General features: G+C 37.9%; 2 protein-coding genes and 1 long non-coding RNA gene across 5 annotated transcripts in view; 2 read left to right on the top strand and 1 right to left on the bottom strand.

The window, feature by feature from the left end:
• The window catches only part of LOC127526197 (uncharacterized), a 109,207-nt gene extending 95,599 nt beyond the window's left edge, over positions 1 to 13,608 (bottom strand). Inside the window, exon 1 of the long non-coding RNA XR_007933828.1 lies at positions 13,495 to 13,608. This is a non-coding gene — a long non-coding RNA (uncharacterized LOC127526197). The remainder of the gene's footprint in view (positions 1 to 13,494) is intronic.
• Positions 1 to 18,918, top strand: part of LOC114668182 (keratin, type I cytoskeletal 15-like) — a 158,150-nt gene extending 139,232 nt beyond the window's left edge. For all 3 annotated transcript variants that reach the window (XR_007933813.1, XR_007933814.1, XR_007933816.1), the window contains one exon: positions 18,749 to 18,918. The gene's annotated coding sequence lies outside the window, so the exon portion shown is untranslated. The remainder of the gene's footprint in view (positions 1 to 18,748) is intronic.
• The window catches only part of LOC114667259 (keratin, type I cytoskeletal 19-like), a 123,706-nt gene extending 104,788 nt beyond the window's left edge, over positions 1 to 18,918 (top strand). The window contains exons 6-8 of the mRNA XM_051920918.1: positions 13,348 to 13,592; positions 17,203 to 17,240; positions 18,673 to 18,918. Coding sequence (XP_051776878.1) covers positions 13,348 to 13,592; positions 17,203 to 17,240; positions 18,673 to 18,698 — 309 coding nt within the window. The 3' untranslated portion in view covers positions 18,699 to 18,918. The remainder of the gene's footprint in view (positions 1 to 13,347; positions 13,593 to 17,202; positions 17,241 to 18,672) is intronic.
• Positions 18,919 to 23,034: the final 4,116 nt, after the last annotated feature.

Consider the following 23,034-nt stretch of genomic DNA (forward strand, 5'->3'; position numbering starts at 1 on the left):
TTGGGGGAACGTTGGAAAAATATGTAGCCTCCCCCTGTACCCCCGTCATACATAATATTAAAGAAAGAAAAAAAAAACTTCATTAAAGTTTAATCAGACGTAGGTGTACTGGACTGAATGTGGAGTTTCATGAAAATAAGCATTTGAACGTGAGATATTTAATTTTTGTGAAAGAGGATGACATTATTTCTCAATCATGAAGAGGAAAATTGCAATTAAAACACTGGATAAAATATTTGTAGGTTATTAATTAATTTAATTAAATTTACATTTAATGCAAAGTGATTTAAAAGGACTGCTGCGTGAATATATAGGCATCTCAGCCGAAGTGAGTCAGTCATTTTCTAATCCGCTTATTCCACAACAGAGTCGCGGCGGTGCAGGTGCCGATCCCAGCTGGCACAGGGCGCAAGGCAGGAACAATCCCTGGACAGGTCGCTGCTCAGAAAAGCTTGCGTTTTATTGTTTTAAATGCTATTTTCATTAAATTGTTTGGTAATAGTAATGTCAGAATGCATACATCGAATTGTATAATATCTGGTAAATGTGTTGCTTTCGACTCTATGATTTTACAATGTATAAACATATAACTGTTAATATCACACTAATATCTAGAAAAACCTTGTAATTTATATTCTTACGTTAATTTATACAACTGGGAACTTGAATGTCACAATCAAAACTTGAAAAATGTTCTTATAAATGTTAGTCATATAGGAAATCTCATCATGTCATCACGTTGGATAATCTCTGTGGATAGGCTTTTGTTCTGAGTAGATTTCTTTTTGGTTAAATTCATTGATAAAACATCTTCTTTTATAAGTTGGGTCTTTAATTTCAATCGATAGAAACGCCAAGCTTGATAGTGTCATTTGTGACATACAGTAGTTGAACTCATACATAAATGGAGGATTCGTTACACCCGTCAAATAAGCCGTTAACGTACTCGCGGACTTTCAGAGCGAATACAAACGAATACACCGTACGAACAACGTTTTCCTCTTAATTTGAATAATACAAATAAAGCCCACTGCGACACCTTTCACTGTAATCCAGGATGGAAATTGAAAAAAACTGCAGAGGACGAAAACTCGTCGGCCAGGAAGTCACTTAATCAGATTAAGCCCCTCCCAAATATCACGTCAAGCCCCCCCACTCAAATTGGTGAGCTTCATCAAAGTGTGGACTGAGGCGACGAGGAAATCACGTAAATCGGCACTTTGGTAGGCGGCATCGTCATTTAACTTTTCTTTTTTTACATTACAAAATAATAAAACAAGTGTGTGCTAAAAGAATTGCGGAGACATACAGCGGCTAATTCATACAAAACCATTAAAAATGGTGAGAAGTACTAGAGCGGTGTTAGTTTAAGGTCACGATGGTAAAAATGCAATTATAACGAGTTTGAAGAGTATCACTTTTAAAAATACTGCGTCCGTAATGACACATTACTGGGTTGTGGTTGTCGTAGATCCACTGCTTGAGAAAGAACCTTTTCAAGGGTTCCTTGCATATAAAATTGGTTGTTTGGGCTTTGAAACGGTTCCTTATATGTGGACGAAACAGAAATCTTTAGTGTACAGTCGGCTAACTAGCAGGATACTGACAGATCAAGACCACCTGAACTTCTGTTATCTTGTGTGACAGAGTATGCAGAGTCATTTAAAACTCAGGAAGCTAATGATATTTCACAAATCTGCTATCATCTCTTTATGGTTATTTTATGAACCTTTTCACTGATCTAAATAAATGAACTGTTCTTTCTGGAACCTTCATGTGGGCGGTTCTTTCTTGAACCAGAAATGGTTACCCAATGGCATCGCCATGAAGAACCACTTTGGCACATTTATTTTTAAGAGGTTATCAAGTCATTGATGATGGAGAGGTTTAACGCAAGTTTGAAAGAAGGCCATTTGACTGGTTATTCCTGGCAAAAAAATCAGTAGAAATGTATTGAAAGTTTACCGTCTCAGCCATTTAGTCGTGTTGATTATTTAATTTTACTTTGCCACATCTATGTCCCCTATTTTATGCCAGTAATAATAATAATAATAATAATAATAATAATCATAATAATAATAATAATAATAATAATAATAATAATTGGTAGTAATAATACTAGTAGTTTTGTTGTTGTTGTTGAAATTACTGGATTATTATCGATGTTGTAACTTATACTTTTTTGCCTTTTCTCACCATATTTATGACGGGTCATCGCCTTTGCAAATTGCATTACATTGTTACTATCTGAAGGGACTCGCTGTTAATATGCGGACGCAGGAGCGCTGCAGTATGAAAACTGATTGTGTTATTTCGAAAAAAAATGTTAATTTTAAAATTTGTTTAAATTGTCATTCACAGTGTCTGTTAAAATTCTCTTGTGTTTGCACTGAACGTGTTTATTTTAAAAGGCAGACACCTTTTGGCTTGCGGGACAGTTTGAGACAGTCGAGGAATTTGGAAAAACATGCGGGCGGAGGAGATAACCAAGTTTTATTTCGTAATCAATGGCGTTTAGTTCATTTTATTGGTTTTATACCAATGCAGGTGATGGGTGTAACAGAACAAGATGTAGAGGACAGAAAGATGTAGAAGAAGATGATCTGCTGTGGCAACCCCTAATGGGAGCAGCCGAATGAAAAAGAACTGCAAAGAAAAGTATAAAAAGAATTTACCTCTCACCCAAACAGAAATATATTTTTTTCGATTCTTGCAAATGGAGTCCTTTAACCCCCTCATTCCGTGTTATGTTCAAACGTTTTAATGGGAAAAAGCTTCTTTGAGAACAGGACAGAGGACAATGTCAGTCTATGAACGAGCACACTACCGAACGTGCACTCATTGGCAGCCACCACCTCTGCATGGAAATGCCAGACGCAATGGTATAGCGCAGAATTTGTGCCATCCACAGGCAAAAACACAGGTGGGGGCATCTCGCTGACAAAAAATAACTTTTAATTTTAATGCTTTGCATTTTTACACATTTAACTTTTTTTCAGATATTGTTGTTGACATAAAAATATGCTCTTATCTGCGGAAGTGCTGAGTCTTTTAAGACCTACTTTGGCACGATTGCTAAGTGACTTCATCTTGATTTTCTCTATTCTTATGTTTGCCATCTATCTATCTATCTATCTATCTATCTATCTATCTATCTATCTATCTATCTATCTATCTATCTATCTATCTATCTATCTATCTATCTATCTATCTATCTATCTATCTATCTATCTATCTATCTATCTATCTATCTATCTATCTATCTAGTTGAGATTGTCCAGTTTTGTGAAGCCTGTTCAACAACACCTACTGTTTGTGAATTAAGGATACACAAGGGTTGTGCATCGGTAGCAGAACTCTATTACTATTGCAAAGTCTTGCTGGTTTCCCACTCTTACCATTTAACAGCCCAGCTGGTTTGTGTGGCTAATCAACAACTCCAGACTGGCCCAGTGTGGGTTGGAGTGTTCTCTGCTGTGGTCTTGACCTGCCTATATGGCACCTGCTGCTGGTGGGATAGGCTTTAGCTCTCTACGATCCTATAAAATAAAAACAGGTTCAGTTAATGATTGCCTGACCTTTAATGGTGGTGCTATATTCTGTACATTAAGAGTTAAATGACTGCAGCAGGTGTGTTTTGTGACTCTAACATTCTAAGTATCCTAAAGGAGTATTTAGCATTAAAACGTACCATGTTAGAAGTCTACTTTTATTTTAGGTTATTTTTGGGGAAAAAAATTCTTCCACAAAGTTTACAATGTTTTTTCATGTGGCACTATCAAAAATAAGTAACAATGTTTATAAACCATTTCAGCTATAACAGACCTGAACACCTCTCGTGTTGCTATTGACGGTTTCCATATTTACTCTTGTCAGATAATTGCTGCCATCACTGAGAATTCTCGCCTGGCCCTGAAGATTGGTGATGCTAAGCTGGCTGCTGATGACTTCAGGAAAAAGTAAGAACCCTTGAGGTTTATTCTTCTTAAATTGTTCATTGACTTACTTGATGCAATTTACTCCTGGAAGCGAAGTTTTGTATTTTTTTGGCTGCAGCTGTAATAATTCACACTGTGGTATAAAATACTGTAATACCCTTAAAATTAGTTAATTGATTTATTGTCAAAGGGGGCACAGTCTACCCCTGGAGCATCAGGTATTAAACAGGAAAAAGCCCTGGATGGAACTTTAGTCCACTGCAGTGCCCACCTTTCTACAAAACTCACTCACACAGGGCCAGTTTGAATAAGCTGGTGTGGTGAGGGAATTAAAGCAGAGTGGAAAGAGACCCCCCCCCCCCACACACACACACACACACAAACACACACTTATGGTGCATGATGGTCCTCACAGAGACGGGGAGCAGACCCTCGGGAGGTACATCTGTATTGTAGCAGTGCTTACCATACTGCTCAGCCTTTAACATGCAGAATTTATATGCAGAAACTTTATTAAACTCTGATATGCATATTTTAATGAATATTTTATGAGGGACGTTCCAAACGTTTCTGCACTTTTTTTTTAATGCTCTTTATTAAGAATTTCAAAAACAAATGACCTCACTTTTCTATATAGTCACCTTCTCTGCAATACAAGTTTTCCCAGCGTTGTACCAACTTTTTAATGCCCAATTACTATTTCTCTCGCCTTCACCTTCTCCAAAGAAAATACAAATCTGCGGAAACTTTTTGACCGTCCCTCATATGAAACCTGTTAATTAGTCTTTATGACTTTTTCTCGCAGCCATTGTTTAAAGCAATCCAATGGCAATACCACTTTGCTCTTCTCAGATATGAGGCCGAGTGCATCATTCGCCAGACAGTGGCAGCTGACATCCTCAATCTGAAGAGTCTGAAGGAAGAATACGATTCCCACCAAACCAGCAACAATCAGGAAGTTGAAGCTCTGAAAAAAGAGATTGAAGAAATGACGAAACAGCATGGACAGGTATGCTTAACCTAGGAAAAAGACTATAAATCCACAATGTTATCTCTTCTTTAACATCAGGATGAATAATTTTGTTTTTTAAGAAAAGCAGTGTTGTGGTTTTCATATGATTATTAGTAGAAACAAATTGTTTCTGTATTGTCTCATTTTCCTTTTCCACCTCATTTTCTACATGTACATCTCTCTCTGTTACACTATTTGGACTCTTGAATAACATAAGAGGTTTGACAAACGAGAGGAGACCATTCAGTCCCCCCAAGCCTGTTTGTTAAGATAATAGCTATGCCATCTCAGTTTCTCATCCAGACACTTCTTAAAGACTCTGAACGTTTCTGCTTCAGCTCCACGACTCAGTGGATTTTTCAAGATTCCCACACCTCTTCAAGTAAAGAACTGCTACCTCGTCTTCAGTCTTTATTGCATTTTGCCTTAATGTTTGGTGGTGTCATATACTTTTGACGCCATTGCAAATTTTGAACAACTGGATTAGGTGACCACAAAGTTTACTCTGCTCGAGAATAAATAGTTTAAATTCTCTGAGTGTGTCACAGTAGGACGTGTTTTGGGTTGTTCTCCTTTCTGCAGCTTCAAATGCTGTTATGTCTGTTTTGTTGCATGGTGGCCAGAACTGCACATGACACTCCAAATGTGGTCTCTTTTTATTTACTCCATAAAATAGTCTGAGAATAACATCCCTCAATTTATTTTTACAACTAAGGGGTTTATCAGTTGCTCTTTCATTCAGATTTTGTTCAATTTAGTTTAAAAACAGAAGCTTTGATTGAAAGGCCAGCATGTCAATAAAAATAACAGACTAATTTAAGCGAATGGCAAAGTTCCAAAGATTGGCCTTTTAGGAAACACAAAGCAGTGACCAACCTAATATTCTTTTTGTTCAATGAATACGGTCGTGCAAAGTATAGTCGGACGGAGAAATAGATATGCTTATATTGTAACTAGCAAAATACCCGCGCTTCGCAGCGGAGAAGTAGTGTGTTAAAGAGGTTATGAAAAAGAAAAGGAAACATTTTAAAAATAACGTAACATGATTGTCAATGTAATTGTGTTGTCATTGTTATGAGTGTTGCTGTCATATATATATATATATATATATATATATATATATATATATATATATATATATATATATACACACACACAGACACACATAAACATATATATACATATACATATATACATATATATATACATATCTACATATACACATATCTACATATACACATATATACATATATATATATACATATACACATCCACATATATATACATATATATATATATACACATATCAACTTATATATACACATACATACACACACACATATACATATATACATATACACATACATACATACACATACATATATATATACACACATACATACATACATACACACATATACTGTATATATATATACACACACAGACACATATATATACATATATATATTTACATATTTACATATGTATACATATCTACATATATATACACATATATATATATACATATCTAAATATATATACACATATATATATATACATATCTACATATATATATATATATATATATATATATATATATATATATATATATATATATATATATATATATATATATATATATATTTATACATATCTATACTAATTAATAAAAGGCAAAGCCCTCACTGACTCACTGACTGACTGACTGACTGACTGACTGACTGACTGACTCATCACTAATTCTGCAACTTCCCGTGTAGGTGGAAGGCTGAAATTTGGCAGGCTGATTCCTTACAGCTTACTTACAAAAGTTAGGCAGGTTTCATTTTGAAATTCAACGCGTAATGGTCATAACTGGAACCTCTTTTTTCACAATATACTGTAATGGACGGCAGCTCGATGGCCGTGGGAGGAGGAGTTGAGTGTCACGTCATCACGCCTCCCACGTAATCACATGAAAAGACTGTGAACGCAGTAGGGACAAATGAAGGAGGAGCCGCAAACAGTGAAGAACAAAAAATTCATTAAACAATTGAGAAGGGAGCGAAACAATAAGAAGCGAGCGACTGAAGCATACAAGCGTGTTCATAAGGGAAACAAAGCACGGTGTAAAACGTAAATTTAAATTAAATTTATAGAAACGCTCCCGCTGCGGATTGCAATAACATATTCGCGAGATTAAAGTTTAATGAGAAGACACGAGGTATAAACGAACCACACGCCGTAGCGCAACGTTAGGGGCAACAGTTTCAACCATTCTATGATCTGCTTCTCGCAACTGAAAGACGGCACATGGCGGATGTTAGCCGACTTGCTGACCGCAACGTTAGGGGCTTCAACTCTGGCGCTGACGATAGAGATTCGATCCCGAGAGGGGATGCAGTGAGTGTGTATGCCTGATGAGCCCATAATTAGGGAGAAACACATGTCGCATACTCTTTGCATTATTTGAAAGTAAACTATTAAAACCATTCTATGATCAGCTTCTGGGAACAGAAAGAGGGCACGTGGCGGATGTAAGGCGACTTCCTGACCAACCACAAGCGTAACCTGGCAGGTAACCATCTATACAGTCAGATTGTGATTCAGAAAACGAATGCCATGAATGTAATCACCACGATCTACATACTGTCAAATAAACGAAACACATGCCGTAGCGCGACAGCTGTGAAAAGCGAGGTTCACAAAAAAACAGATCCTTAACAAATTGTTATTGGTATATTTTCGATCCGTTTAAAAAGGTTTTATTTTCTTCTTAAAAAATTAAAAGCAGTACTTCGCCGCAACGAAGCGCGAGAATTTGGCTATATATATCTGCTTCTCACAATTAAAAGAGGGCACGTGGCGGATTTTAGACGACTTCATGACCAAACATAAGTGTTTCCTGCCAGGTAGGGTTACCACTTTTAATACAAAAAAATAAGGGACGCATACTGCAGCGGGTACCACATCCCAGTGGCAACACTTTGCAGACTCTACTTAAAAGACCCGCCCTCCTCACTGGACAGTTAAAAAGACCAATCAAACTAACGATGACATCAAGTATTACCCAATCAAAAGTAGGAAAGGAGGCATCTTCATAAAATGCGTGTGGGATGATTTGCATGAGACGCTGCTTTAAAAAAAATGATAAAAAAAATACGGGACAAATCCCGTCTTGTATTGATTCAAAACGGGACGCACAATTTCATTCTCAAATACGGGACGATTCCGTATTTTAAAGGACAGGTGGCAACCCTACAGTGCCAGGTAACCACCCATACAATCAGATTGTGATTCAGACTAGGAATGCAATGAATGTAATTACCCCGATCTACATACAAGGCGAAAGTCTTGCAACATTCAAAGATGATGGTTTGGGATAAGTACACCATAGAACATAAAAGAGCTTATGAAGCCTTGAACCGAAAAAAGCAAGATCTCAGAGATCGTAAAAAAAAAAATAGGAGGTAATGTCGTTTTACTCGCTGTAGATTTTAGTCAAACATTACCAGTTATTCCACGAGGGAGACCAGCAGATGAACTCAACGCGTGTTTAAAATCCATGCTTCTCCCACGCTCGGTTATATGTCGCGTGTTCTCGGGTAGGTACACCAAAATATGTATACATTTAACCATGTAATGGGCAAACAAAAAATGAGGTATACCCGAAGGCACTGCAGTAGTAATTAAATGTAACTTTACTTCTTAAATGTTAATGTTTTACTGTTTAATAATTTATATGCTTCTTATATGGTGTTCAAATTCTTTTATCAAAATACCAGTGACAGCGCAATGCACGATAACATGGAGTGAATACACCATACGCATCCGCCCACGGCCGCCCTGGTGTGCGCAGATAGGAGTTGATTCTACAATAAAATAAAATAAAGATAAAAAGAGTAATACAATCATCACCCATAAAGCGGATAGCAGACGTGACGTACTATATGTGTACCAGACTTCAAGTCAATAGGTGAAACGGTTTGCGAGCTACAGGTGATTTAAAATCCTGGACAGACAAAAGAATAGCCACGGTAGCAAATTACAGAAGATTTTACTGTTTAATAATTTATATTTATATGAAATGTGCTTCTTATATATTACTTCATATTCTCATATGATAATGATGTTAATGTTGTTTATATTGATTTCTATGTTATTGAAACTGCATGTATGTGTGTATATGTATGTATATATATATATATATATATATATATATATATATATGTATATATGTATATATATATATATATATATATATATATGTACAGTGGTGTGAAAAACTATTTGCCCCCTTCCTGATTTCTTATTCTTTTGCATGTTTGTCACACAAAATGTTTCTGATCATCAAACACATTTAACCATTAGTCAAATATAACACAAGTAAACACAAAATGCAGTTTGTAAATGGTGGTTTTTATTATTTAGGGAGAAAAAAAAATCCAAACCTACATGGCCCTGTGTGAAAAAGTAATTGCCCCCTGAACCTAATAACTGGTTGGGCCACCCTTAGCAGCAATAACTGCAATCAAGCGTTTGCGATAACTTGCAATGAGTCTTTCACAGCGCTCTGGAGGAATTTTGGCCCACTCATCTTTGCAAAATTGTTGTAATTCAGCTTTATTTGAGGGTTTTCTAGCATGAACCGCCTTTTTAAGGTCATGCCATAGCATCTCAATTGGATTCAGGTCAGGACTTTGACTAGGCCACTCCAAAGTCTTCATTTTGTTTTTCTTCAGCCATTCAGAGGTGGATTTGCTGGTGTGTTTTGGGTCATTGTCCTGTTGCAGTACCCAAGATCGCTTCAGCTTGAGTTGACGAATAGATGGTCGGACATTCTCCTTCAGGATTTTTTGGTAGACAGTAGAATTCATGGTTCCATCTATCACAGCAAGCCTTCCAGGTCCTGAAGCAGCAAAACAACCCCAGACCATCACACTACCACCACCATATTTTACTGTTGGTATGATGTTCTTTTTCTGAAATGCTGTGTTCCTTTTACGCCAGATGTAGCGGGACATTTGCCTTCCAAAAAGTTCAACTTTTGTCTCATCAGTCCACAAGGTATTTTCCCAAAAGTCTTGGCAATCATTGAGATGTTTCTTAGCAAAATTGAGACGAGCCCTAATGTTCTTTTTGCTTAACAGTGGTTTGCGTCTTGGAAATCTGCCATGCAGGCCGTTTTTGCCCAGTCTCTTTCTTATGGTGGAGTCGTGAACACTGACCTTAATTGAGGCAAGTGAGGCCTGCAGTTCTTTAGACGTTGTCCTGGGGTCTTTTGTGACTTCTCGGATGAGTCGTCTCTGCGCTCTTGGGGTAATTTTGGTCGGCCGGCCACTCCTGGGAAGGTTCACCACTGTTCCATGTTTTTGCCATTTGTGGATAATGGCTCTCACTGTGGTTCGCTGGAGTCCCAAAGCTTTAGAAATGGCTTTATAACCTTTACCAGACTGATAGATCTCAATTACTTCTGTTCTCATTTGTTCCTGAATTTCTTTGGATCTTGGTATGATGTCTAGCTTTTGAGGTGCTTTTGGTCTACTACTCTGTGTCAGGCAGCTCCTATTTAAGTGATTTCTTGATTGAAACAGGTGTGGCAGTAATCAGGCCTGGGGGTGGCTACGGAAATTGAACTCAGGTGTGATACACCACAGTTAGGTTATTTTTTAACAAGGGGGCAATTACTTTTTCACACAGGGCCATGTAGGTTTGGATTTTTTTTCTCCCTAAATAATAAAAACCATCATTTAAAGACTGCATTTTGTGTTTACTTGTGTTATATTTGACTAATGGTTAAATGTGTTTGATGATCAGAAACATTTTGTGTGACAAACATGCAAAAGAATAAGAAATCAGGAAGGGGGCAAATAGTTTTTCACACCACTGTATATATGTATATGTGTGTATACATATATGTGTTTATATATATATATATATATATATATATATATATATATATATATATATATATATATATAATATGTGTATGTGTGTGTGTGTGTGTGTATATATATATATATATATATATATATATATATATATATATATATATATATATATATATATATATATACTAGCAAAATACCCGCGCTTCGCAGCGGAGAAGTAGTGTGTTAAAGAGGTTATGAAAAAGAAAAGGAAACATTTTAAAAATAACGTAACATGATTGTCAATGTAATTGTGTTTTCATTGTTATGAGTGTTGCTGTCATATATATATACATATACACATACACATATTATATATATATATATATATATATATATGACAGCAACACTCATAACAATGACAACACAATTACATTGACAATCATGTTACGTTATTTTTAAAATGTTTCCTTTTCTTTTTCATAACCTCTTTAACACACTACTTCTCCGCTGCGAAGCGCGGGTATTTTGCTGTTTATCTATATATATAAAGGAGAGTTGTGATCCGAGAGACTGTGTTTGTGTGTTTGTGGAGGGATGGAGAGTTAAGGCGGGTGTTGGAGTCACGTGATCATCTCCCCTCCCATTCACCTCATTTCATTCACTTCATTTCGCTCCGAGCTGAGCTCCGCAGCTGGCGCGGTCTTGCTGTTCTTGATTTGCTTTTCAAATGGCCAACTACAGTATACGTTGCATGCTCAAGAGTAAGCTCAGCGCACAACTTGGTCATATTACAACCGGAGGGGCGAACTGACAACATGGTATACAAAGAGATCCTTAACAAATAATTATTGGTATAATTTCCCTCAGTTTATTATTTAAAATTTTAAAGCAGTACTTCGCCGCTGCGAAGCGCGGGTATTTTGCTAGTATATATATATATACACACACACACACACACACATATACTGTACTTAAGTAACAGAGACACACAGAAAGGTATTAATCACACCTTTGAAATTGTACGCCTATTTATTTAAACGAGGCTATTGCTGAAATCAACAACGGCATATAAATATTCAAAAGTTAATGCTAGTTCTACTAGATGATGGCAAATTGCTAAGTTTAAATAGTGGACATCATGGCTGTCATCATAATGCTTCCCACTTATTCTCTTCTCTTTAGAGTGTGAGTATTCTGAAAGAAGAGATGTCCGGCACCGTGAGTGTGGACGTCACCACCACTGAAAGCCCAGATCTGAAACAGATTTTGGATGACTTACGTGCAGAGTATGAAGACATCGTTCGTAGAAACAAGGAGGATCTTGAGATGTGGTTCAACAAGCAGGTAATTGGCGGACAAGTCCTCACAATCCTGGTGTACGTTCTGGGGTGGCTGCTCCACCTGGGTTTGGAGACCTTCTTGAAAGATAATACTTTTCTTTTTTTATTTTTAAATTCAGCATGTACATAAGTTTCAATTATCAGAGAATTTTTATCCTCAACACAATTACAAGTCATGACATTATTGCTTTGAAGGAGCTTTTGCTTCATGTCTTTTTGTGTTTTATTCCAGTATACATTCTCCATTTGTATTTTCAGTTCTAAATTTTTCCCCTTGAGATGTAATGTGTTCCACTTGAGCTTTATAATGGACGTAACTACAGCAGGAATTTTTTGGAACTTAGCAAGGGTATGGAAAGTTGCTCCCTGCATTGGGTTTGGTCATTGAAATGTTGGTTTAGGGCTAACATTTTTCCCCCTGTGGAATTTACTTACTGACACTTTCTGTACTTTATTTTAACTCAGGCAGTGCCAGGTAACCCTGCTACAATAAAAATGCCGGAGGAAAACCACACTGTGATATACATATAAATAAGAACTAAATAGCTAGACACAGTGGCGCACATTTAGTGTTCCCCATTTTTAGAGTACACATTCACACAGTATACTCAACATCCATATCCATACTCCTACTGGTATATACAAATACACAAAGTTGGACTCCAGCTATGTCATCTAATGACTCAACGGCGCCACCCCTCTGTGCTCTCCAGCTCCTGCACTCCCACTCAGTACTGTCCTGTTTCTTATCCACAGGTGGAAACTAAGCAAGCAGCAGCCATCCAGGAAACAGATGTCAGTGAAAGCTCAAAGATAGAAGTGACGGAGCTTCGCCATCAGAACCAGAGCCTACAGACAGAGATGGACACCTTGCTGGTCTCTGTGAGTAACTTATTGTGCCTGCATGTCTCTGATGACAGAGGTGTTGTGGCCCATTTGGTGTCAGCCAAATGTACAATAATAATATTTTAATAAGATTTGTTCACTCTGATTGCCTTCAAAAGACAAATTTGCCCCGGAGGACAAATAAATCTCTATCTAATCTAATGTAATCCAATCTAATCATTAATAATATGCAGCTTCGGCTCTTAAAAATTTAAATGAAGTCTTAGTGGACCCCCATAACACCTCCAGCTTTTGCTGATGTCACCGGCCCATTCCAGGACACAGAGCTTCATTTATTTATTATTTTATTTTCCGTCCAGAAAGGCACCTTGGAGGATAACCTGGCAGCAGTGAATGGCTGCTATCAGATGGAGCTTCACCGTTACGCTGCCTTGGTGGGCACCATGGAGGGGGAGCTGATGAGCATCCGGAACAGCATAACCTCCCAGTCTGAGGACTACAGGCACCTTCTGAACATCAAAGAGAAACTGGAGAAGGAGATCGCCACGTACAAGCTGCTGCTGGAAGGAGTGGAGCTGGGCGCTGGTGGAGCCTCATCTGCCATGTGAGCTTCTCTTCTGCCTCCTGCTCTCCTCTGCTCTCTTTTACTTTCTTAGAGTTGGAAGGCATAGAAACCATTTTGGAATATGCCTCTCAAAATTTTACCTTCATAAGAACTGAAAAAAGAATATAATTTATAAAATTGAGATTCTTTTCTTTAATTTAGAGCCAGTGACTTAAAGCCTGATGCCGCATTGAATATGGGTATGGAAGGGTATTACGCATATTAAAAATATATTCTTTACATCATTGTCAATAATTTTGCAACTTTTAGATGGCAGGGCTTTGCAGAACCATTCCAGTAATTCAGGTTTTTAGAATTATCTTCATCATGAGATATTTAGAGAAGAATAGACAAGTTGTCTCCTTGTTCTGCTTCCACATTTGTTTCCACCACCAGTCAATGAGCACTGAGGACACTAAGACCCCAAAGGTGACTATTTTTTCATCCAGCGTCCACTAAGCCCATGACGCACTTGAGATGGCTAAACTTCCACCCAACGCCCACACAGAAAAAATCACCCATTCACTTAAAATCAGTATGAAACAAGAAGTTGTTGAGACAGCCAGACTTTAGCCTGCTGCTGCCATCTCAGCACACCTCTCCAGCCCCATGAGCTTTAATGGACTTGTATGTTTCTGCTCTGTCTTCTCGTCTTTCAAGTGAACAGAAAAGACAGCACTGCTGTTGGGTGAAACTGGACAGAAGTTGGGAGGAACACTTGGTCACCTGAATATAGAGTTACATTATTTTAGCAACAGTATGGCATTCTGAAGATAACCCCACAAACTCGCTGCTCTTCTCAACCTCAACCCACTTGTCATTTCTCATCTTCAAATGAATTCCACTAAGTAAGCCGAGTGCTCACAGTGTGAAATAGAAAGACTTTAATATAAATTACTAAATAAGTGCCTGTACACAGAATCCACAGTGCTGTGCAAACACCTCTCTCACATTCACTTCAGAGTTTTTTTGGGTTCAACTTTAGACAAATGTTTATTTCTGAACCCAAAGCCCAAGACCCTGACTTTCCACCAATGAGATGAACCTTTAAAGGTTTTTGTGGACCGTTCAATATTCTGAATCAAAGTAGCGTGATAGGGGCCAAAGGATAAAAAGAGTGAAAAAGTGTGAAAAGCAGGAAATTGTCAAGAATTTCTTAGGATCCTACTAGTAGAGGGATGGGTTCACTGTGTTATTTCTTTTTTTTTGTTCCTCTAGATTTTCACTGCAGTTATTTTTAGGATTAATAATTATTCAGTATGAAGTGTGCTTATTTGGTCTATTTCATCGTTTGAATTATTATTGTCATTTTTGCTGTTTCTGATTGTGATTCCTTTCCATGAATGCAGCTGTATTGCTTACAAGCAAATGCACCATTGTCAGGAACTGCCTTGACATTTGAAAAAAAAAAGCTTCATTCACATTTTTCATTCATATGTGACAAAGATGTGAATTGTTGTAGAGGTATTACCATGAAATCAAATATTTATACTGCACTCATAATGGCTATTTATCATCCAGATCATTTACAGGGCTCTCTCCAGTCCTGTTTCCTCTTCTTTGGGTCTCTTGTTGCTATGTAGAGGGAATCAGCAGGGAAATATGTGCTGAAACCAGCAGCTCTGATCTTTCGTTTCCTTTTTCTCTTCACACACGGCGTACAGTGAAATGATGTGATGCTGTGGAGCAACCTGACCTGTGGGGCACAATCAGGACAGACAGATTTGAATCAGGCAGGCAAAAATCAGAATAAAGTCACTTAATTACTGTGAGAGCAAAGCCTTAAAAGACTCCTGCTTCTTCAGAAAATAAATTTTTAATGGTAACAACAGCATGAAAAAATATTAAATGTGTTACAATGGTAAATAAGGGAATGAAAAATTAGGGTACTATTGTAAATGATTTTATCAGTGAGGGACACCCAACTCCATTATTGGTGTGGGAGGATTCAGTGTTTGTGCTACTGTCTCTTTAAAGTGAGCAGAAACAGGGGGTCTGGGTGTGATGGACATTAAACGAGCCTTCAAGAGGCTAGAATGAAAAAAGTCATCTTCAGATTATGCTTGGCGTTCAAAGGGAAATGTTGTTTGTTCAGAGAAGAATGTAGAATAAATACTCTCTCTCTATATATATGTATTCAGTTCATACAACTTAAAACCTTCACATCCCAACCCACCACTGTTACTTCTGGTGTGCCCCAGGGCTCTGTCCTGGGGCCTCTTCTTTTTATTATTTACCTTCTTCCCCTTGGCAATATTTTTCGCAAATATAACATTAATTTTCACTGTTATGCTGATGACGCCCAGCTCTACCTTGCTGGTAATCCCACCTCCTCTTTTCCACCACCCTCGCTTATTGACTGCATTGCTGAAATTAAATCCTGGTTTTCTTTGAATTTTCTTAAATTAAACAGTGACAAAACTGAGGTTCTCCTCATTGGTTCAAAATCATCATTATCCAAAACCAATAATCTTTCTCTTATTATTGATGACTTTGTTGTTTCCCCATCATCTCAGGTCAAGAGTCTGGGTGTCATCCTCGACAGTACTCTATCCTTCCAATCTCACATTAATAACATCACCCGGTCTGCTTACTTCCACCTACGTAATATTAATCGCATTCGCCCCTCCCTCACTCCTCACACCACTGCCATTCTTGTTCATAGTCTTGTCACTTCTCGGCTGGACTACTGCAATTCACTCCTCTTTGGTCTCCCGAATAAATCTCTTCATAAGCTTCAGTTAGTCCAGAATTCTGCAGCACACATCATCACTCAAATCCCATCTATTCACCATATTACTCCGGTCTTGCAGCAGCTTCATTGGCTCCCGATTAAGTTTCGTATTGATTTTAAGATTCTACTATTAACATTTAAGGCCATCCATAACCTCGCCGCTCCATATCTGTCTGACCTTCTTCATGTTGCCATTCCATCCCGTAACCTTAGATCCTCTTCCTCCACCCATCTGACCGTCCCTCCCGCCCGTCTAACCACCATGGGGAGCAGAGCTTTCAGCCGTTCTGCTCCCAAGCTCTGGAATTCATTGCCTGCGGATCTCCGAAATATCAAATCATATTCATCCTTCAAATGTAAACTTAACTGTTTAAAATGGCTTTTTCTCTTTCCTCCTGATCATAATGGTTTTGTTTGGTTTTAATTTCTAGATTTTCTGATGTTTTAAGTTTTTTATAATTGTGTCTTTTATTTATTTAATTAATTATTTATTTATTTATTGTTGTTCGGTGTCCTTGAGTTCCCTGAAAGGCGCCTTGTATAAATAAAATGTATTATTATTATTATTATTATTATTTATGTGTATATCTATTGGATATACTGCTGCAAAATTTACATCTGTTTTTCTGCAGTATAGCATGCAAGGGTATGTGTGTTTATATATACATATTTATTTATTTATTTATTTTTAACTGAGTTGTGTGATTAACTGTTGTGTGTATGTTGATTCTATCACCAAAACTGGAGTTAGATTCCTTGTATGTGTGCATACCTGGCCAATAAATCTGATTCTAATATACAGTATATATATATTCCATAAGTAAAGCCTTTGACTAAATGTTAATAATCTTAAACATCTTTTCCTTTTATTCATAGCAGTGGCAGTGTTACACAAACCACAGAGGTAACCAAAGGTAAGATGTGTGTTTTCAACCCTACAGTGTATATTGCAAATGAAGGAAAATAACTCAAATGTATTCAAAGAAAGGGAGAAATTCAAGCACTTTCAAGTTCAAGTAGTAACATCAATGCTGTATTACGGAAACACTTACTGCTCCTCTGAATTTCACGAATTAATCACCACAGTTATATATACTTAAATTAACCTCACATACACATAAAATCATATATATATGTGTGTGTGTTTACGTGTAAAAGAGTGGTCTATGCTATGCACTTACAATGTAATTGAATTTCTTTTATTCATGTGAACTAATATAATAATATAATACAATGATATGCACAATGGAAAGCACTGCATCCTCATGGGTCCAGTACGTGGGTTTTAATCCTTTACGTGGTCCACGCCAATGTGGTATTTGCATGTTCTCCATATTTCCATGTAGGTTTTCCCCTATATACTCGACTTTTTCTTTCATATCCTCAGTGACAAGAATGTTAGTTTGCTTTGCTTTTCCAAAATGGCTTTGTGTGTGCAGGAGTGGGCTCAGTAATGGACTGGCACATCTTTAGTGCTGCTTTCTAACTTGTGCCCATTACTGCTGAGACAGGCTATGGCTCAATTTAAATTGGATTAAGTAAGTTTGAAAATATTATTATATTATATTATATTATATTATATTATATTATATTATATTATATTATATTATATTATATTATATTATATTAAAGACTATTTACTTCTTGGGCACAAATGGGATGAGAGTTATGGAGGCTGACAGCCATGATGTGGTGCTGGCAGCGAAGCTCCTCAGCAGTCTGATGGTCGATTTCAGAAGATCTCAGTTGTTACACCGGCATACGCAGCACAAACCTGACAAAGTGTATAAAGCGAGTGGAGTTTTAGTTATTTTAGGTGTTTTGTAGCACCAATGTTTTTGTCCTCCATTTGTTAATAACAGCCTTCTCAGACCTGTGTAATTCAAAGAAAATTTATTCAAACAAATTAAACAATGAGGGATGAACAACACAGCATAGCATAACATTCTGAAATGTAAAGAATAAAAAGTTAAGTAAGCAAGAAACAAATAAATTAATGAAAATATAAAATAATAACTGAATAATATCAAAAGAAAACGTAATCTTTTACAGACAGGCAATGGTATTTATAAAGAATATGCATAGCTTACTGGGTTACACAGAAATCAAAAAATCAAAAAGTAAAAAGATTGTGAATCAGTCAATGATAATTTGGTGTTGTGTTTCACAGAAAAAAAGCCCTCTGTATACATTTTAATATGAAAAATAAGAATAAACCCAATAATTCTCTTTTAATATTCAGTACTGCCCCCTCAAGCCCCCCCCCCCCCCCCCCCCCCATTTACCATTAGACCCCTGTGACTTCTCGGCTGCTCCTCTAACGTTGTCTTTCTCTACTGTGCACAGAGGTGAAGACAGAAGTCAAGTCATAACACAATGGAGACCTCAGCTCCATCATCAGAGAGAAGATGAGGCTCAGCAGGTGACTTCTTGGACCTTTAAAACAATTGCAACGTGGATAGAAAGAGAAGCGTCTTCACTTGGCTGGGTTTTTAGATCCTACTTGGTTTGGGGAATTTTCTTGGCTCTTGTGCTTCTTGGGAAGGCAATGCTAGAATCCTGTGTGACAATAAAGAATTATGCAGCATATAATGTAATGTCAATGTGTTTTTTCTTAATAGTGCTGAACAGCATACTTTATACTGTAGAGCTTCTGTCAAAGTAGCTGCTCTAGTAGTTGGTCTGTTTGCAAAGCACTGCTGCTTGGTACACCTCTTATGGTGCCATTGGGGCAACTTCAAGCTCATCAGGTGGTAGACCCCATAGATGTCTTGCCCCTTTATCCCCAGAACACCTCCAGGTGGTGAGACAGTAAGAAGGACGTCTCCCTGTTGTCCCCTAATCTGCATATCTTTGGAAAGTGAAAGGAAACCACTGAAGACACAGAGAGAACATGCAAACTCCACACACACTCTTAATGCTTCTTTAATGGCAGATTGTGTTTCTTTACTGGGTTGCAGTTCATCGTAGAATTATTACTTGATAAAGCACCATTTCATTTTGGGATTGGTTCTTTTCATATGAAGACGGTTCATTGTGCTTTGAAGATAAAATAGCTTCCAAATATATGGAAAAAAATCAATATCTTTAATGTATTGTACTCTACCTAGCAGAACACTAATACATTAAGAAAACGGGATTTAGCCTACATTATTCTATACAGCAAGAGTCCTTTTAATATGATGAAGCCATCATTATTTCAAAAATCTTTTACCATCTATTCAGGGTAATTTATTCTATGGAGTCTGTTACAGATCTAAATAAATACAAGTTTGTTTCTGGAATCTTCATGTGGATGGATCTTTTGTGAACGAAAAATGGTTCCCCTACGGCATCGCTCTCAAGAACCACTCTGGCACCTTTACTGACTCAAGTAACTCACACACAATAAGTGTTACTGTACCGGCTTCACTAAACCGGCACTCTCTTCCTTCCACTCTCTTCGCTCTTCGCTCGCCAACCCCTGTGTTTGGTTTACCGGATATACAATTTATTTTCTGTATAGCCCAAAATCACACAAGAAGTGCCGCAATGGGCTTTAACAGTCCCTGCCTCTTGACAGCCCCCCAGCCTTGACCCTCTAAGAAGACCAGAAAAAAAAAACCCCAAAAAAACCCTTGTAGGGATAAAATGGAAGAAACCTAGGGAAAGGCAGTTCAAAGAGAGACCCCTTTCCAGGTAGGTTGGGCGTGCAGTGTGTGTCCAAATGAAGGGGTTCAATACAATACAGTACAATACGTAGAACAGAATAAATCCTCAATACAATATAAAAATAAAAATTCTAGAAGTACAGAGTATTTCACATTAGATGATATCACATAATATGATTTGGATTTGTTTTAAGCCTGGTCTCGCGTGACTTTGTGAAAGCAATATCCATTTTCCAACCCGCTGAATCCGAACACAGGGTCACGGGGGTCTGCTGGAGCCAATCCCAGCCAACACAGGGCACAAGGTAGGGAACCAATCCCGGGCAGGGTGCCAACCCACCGCGGGACACACACAAACACACCCACACATCAAGCACACACTAGGGCCAATTTAGAATCACCAATCCACCTAACCTGCATGTCTTTGGACTGTGGGAGGAAACCGGACCGCCCGGAGGAAACCCACGCAGACACGGGGAGAACATTCAAACCCGGGTCTCCTAACTGCGAGGCAGCAGCGCTACCACTGCGCCACCGTGCCGCCCGTGAAAGCATTACCTGTCTTTTATTTCTGGCCGCGGGCGTGGCTGAATTCTTTCTTGCAGTATGTATAACGTTGCTCGCGTTCGTTTGGGGTAGGTGCTGTCGCGCCGCCCTTCGATCTTTTTAAAGCCTGTACAGCCGATGTCCTTTTTGCTATGGCCCTGGGACAATCTCTTGGTACCAAGTCTCATGTTTACGGTCCCCGCGAGAAGCACCGTGGCAAGTCTTCTTGGTCTCGCGGGTCTTTAAAATGTCTTTTGACATTATATATATATATATATATATATATATATATATATATATATATATATATATATATATATATATATATATATATATATATGGAATATTAATATATAAATCTTACACGATTAACACAATTTTATAGAATGACTTATTCACTATTATACTGTAGCGCCCATGAGTCCAGATATGATGCGGGTGTCCCTAGCCCTCCGGGTCGATACGATACAATTAATGCAAAGTACAATGGCACCGACCCGTTATGTGTGGAAGAGGGAGCAAAAAAAGTGCAACTTTCAAAATAGATAATAATCCAATGCAAACTTTAATAATAATCTTCATACTGGTATACAATATAAGACACTGACGTGGTAAAGTGAAAATGAATCATCAACACGCCATCAGGACTGCAATGTTGCATCTAGAATGTTCTGCTTGAACTCGCTCCAAGTGTAAGCATCTGACGAAATGACTTACATTATAAGTTGCGTTAACACACCATAAAACTCTTCATCTGCTGCCTTCCATCATAAATGCCTAGATAATTCTACTCTTCACATCTGATTTAATTTCATTTTGTTACTGCCGCGACTTTTCTGCAGCAACGCTCCAATATTTCGCGCTCGTTCGCTCTTGCACTATTACTCTCTCACTTTTTAAGGTGGCATATGAAGACGGCACAGGGTGCGCTTCCCGGTAGTTTAGTAGTGCTAAATCCTCTTAAGGTCGTTAATTAACGAGTGTTTCCAGATACCCACCCAACTAAAGGAGTACTTAATCTCGTTATATTTTGGTTATATTTTACGCCATTCTTTACACTTTGTCTGCAATTCTATCTCAGAAAGACAGAGGTAACATTAAATAGATCACAAAAAACGCTGACGTTTTTATTTGGGCAACAACAACAATAAAAATAATAATAAAAATAGTAATAATAATAACAGATCGATGTTGCGACATAAATAAATACAATATTTAGAAAATGGATGGACGGACATTGTAGGCTTTATATTAGTGCAAAGGTTGCCCTCTGTAGCGTTAACACCTGTAGACAATTTGAGTGGATATCGAGTTTGATTGGTTAACTCATTATATCATCAGCCACATCTTTTAAAGTCAGAAGGTTTATCAGATCTCAGGAGGAACAACTGTAACATCTGCTTTTCAGACAATTGTGCATTTTTTTTTATAACGGAGCCATCCAAGAAGCCCTCTCACAGGTCTCCATTCTGTTTTCCAGGCGGACACAAACACCATTGATCGCCTCAGTAATGAAGAATTAATAGACCAAGACGAGCTTTGCAGAGGTGAAATAATAGATCTCCTTGGTCTGGTGCTGGATGAATTGGAAAGAGGAATATGTCTGAATGTTGCCTTCAGACTTGTAGTGCAAGGTCTCACCCGTCCCAACAGTCATAGTAAGTGATGCCGGAACAATCCGTGGATGGGGTGGCAGCTCATGGGAGGGTGAATACGAGCTGACATGTGGGGTCAATGTAGCATCTCCAAATCCCCCATCGGGCAAAGAGAACTGAAGCATGTTGAGTAAACCCACACAGAAAACATGCAAACTCCAAGCAGGGAAGAGTTGGGACGTGACCCTCTTATGGCAAGGCAGCAGCTCTACCACCACGCCACTGTAACATGCTGTAACATGACCCATAAATTGGTTGTGCCGGTTACCTCGAAAATATAATTTGGCTTTGGGTCCATCTCTCACCATTGAATCCATAGCTAACAAGAAACCAACATCTGCTTATGCATAAACACGACAAGAGTTGGTGTGGTTATGCACTCTAGTACTTGTACACTCCATGTCACAAGGATCATGACATGAGCACTCAGCCAGAAGTACAATGTTTATGATGTGGCTGTATGGAATAAGAAATGTAGGTGTTCTGGGACTGAGAAAACAAACAGAAACTCATATGTCTAATGTGGTATGTTTTATAAATCGTGACAGAATGAAAAACAAAAAGATAATAGAAAAGGTCTGAGGTTGGGGCTAAAGTTGTTGTAATGGTAAAACTTCCATAAATTCACTCGTTATTTTCAGGCAGCATATCATTGGCTGGCAGGGACACAATTTCTTGAGGTTCAATATTATTTCCTGGGCTGGACTGGTCTCATAATACACAGGAACTAAAAAAGAAAAGACAAAGTAGGATGCTTTTCAAAGGACACTACAGTTTTTTTAATGTAGATAATGACATCTTTCACATCATCAAAAACTCTGTGATAGCCAGAGCAAATTTCTACACTGTGGTATTTT

This window comes from Erpetoichthys calabaricus, chromosome 17 (assembly GCF_900747795.2).
Source record: "Erpetoichthys calabaricus chromosome 17, fErpCal1.3, whole genome shotgun sequence".
NCBI lineage: Eukaryota > Metazoa > Chordata > Cladistia > Polypteriformes > Polypteridae > Erpetoichthys > Erpetoichthys calabaricus.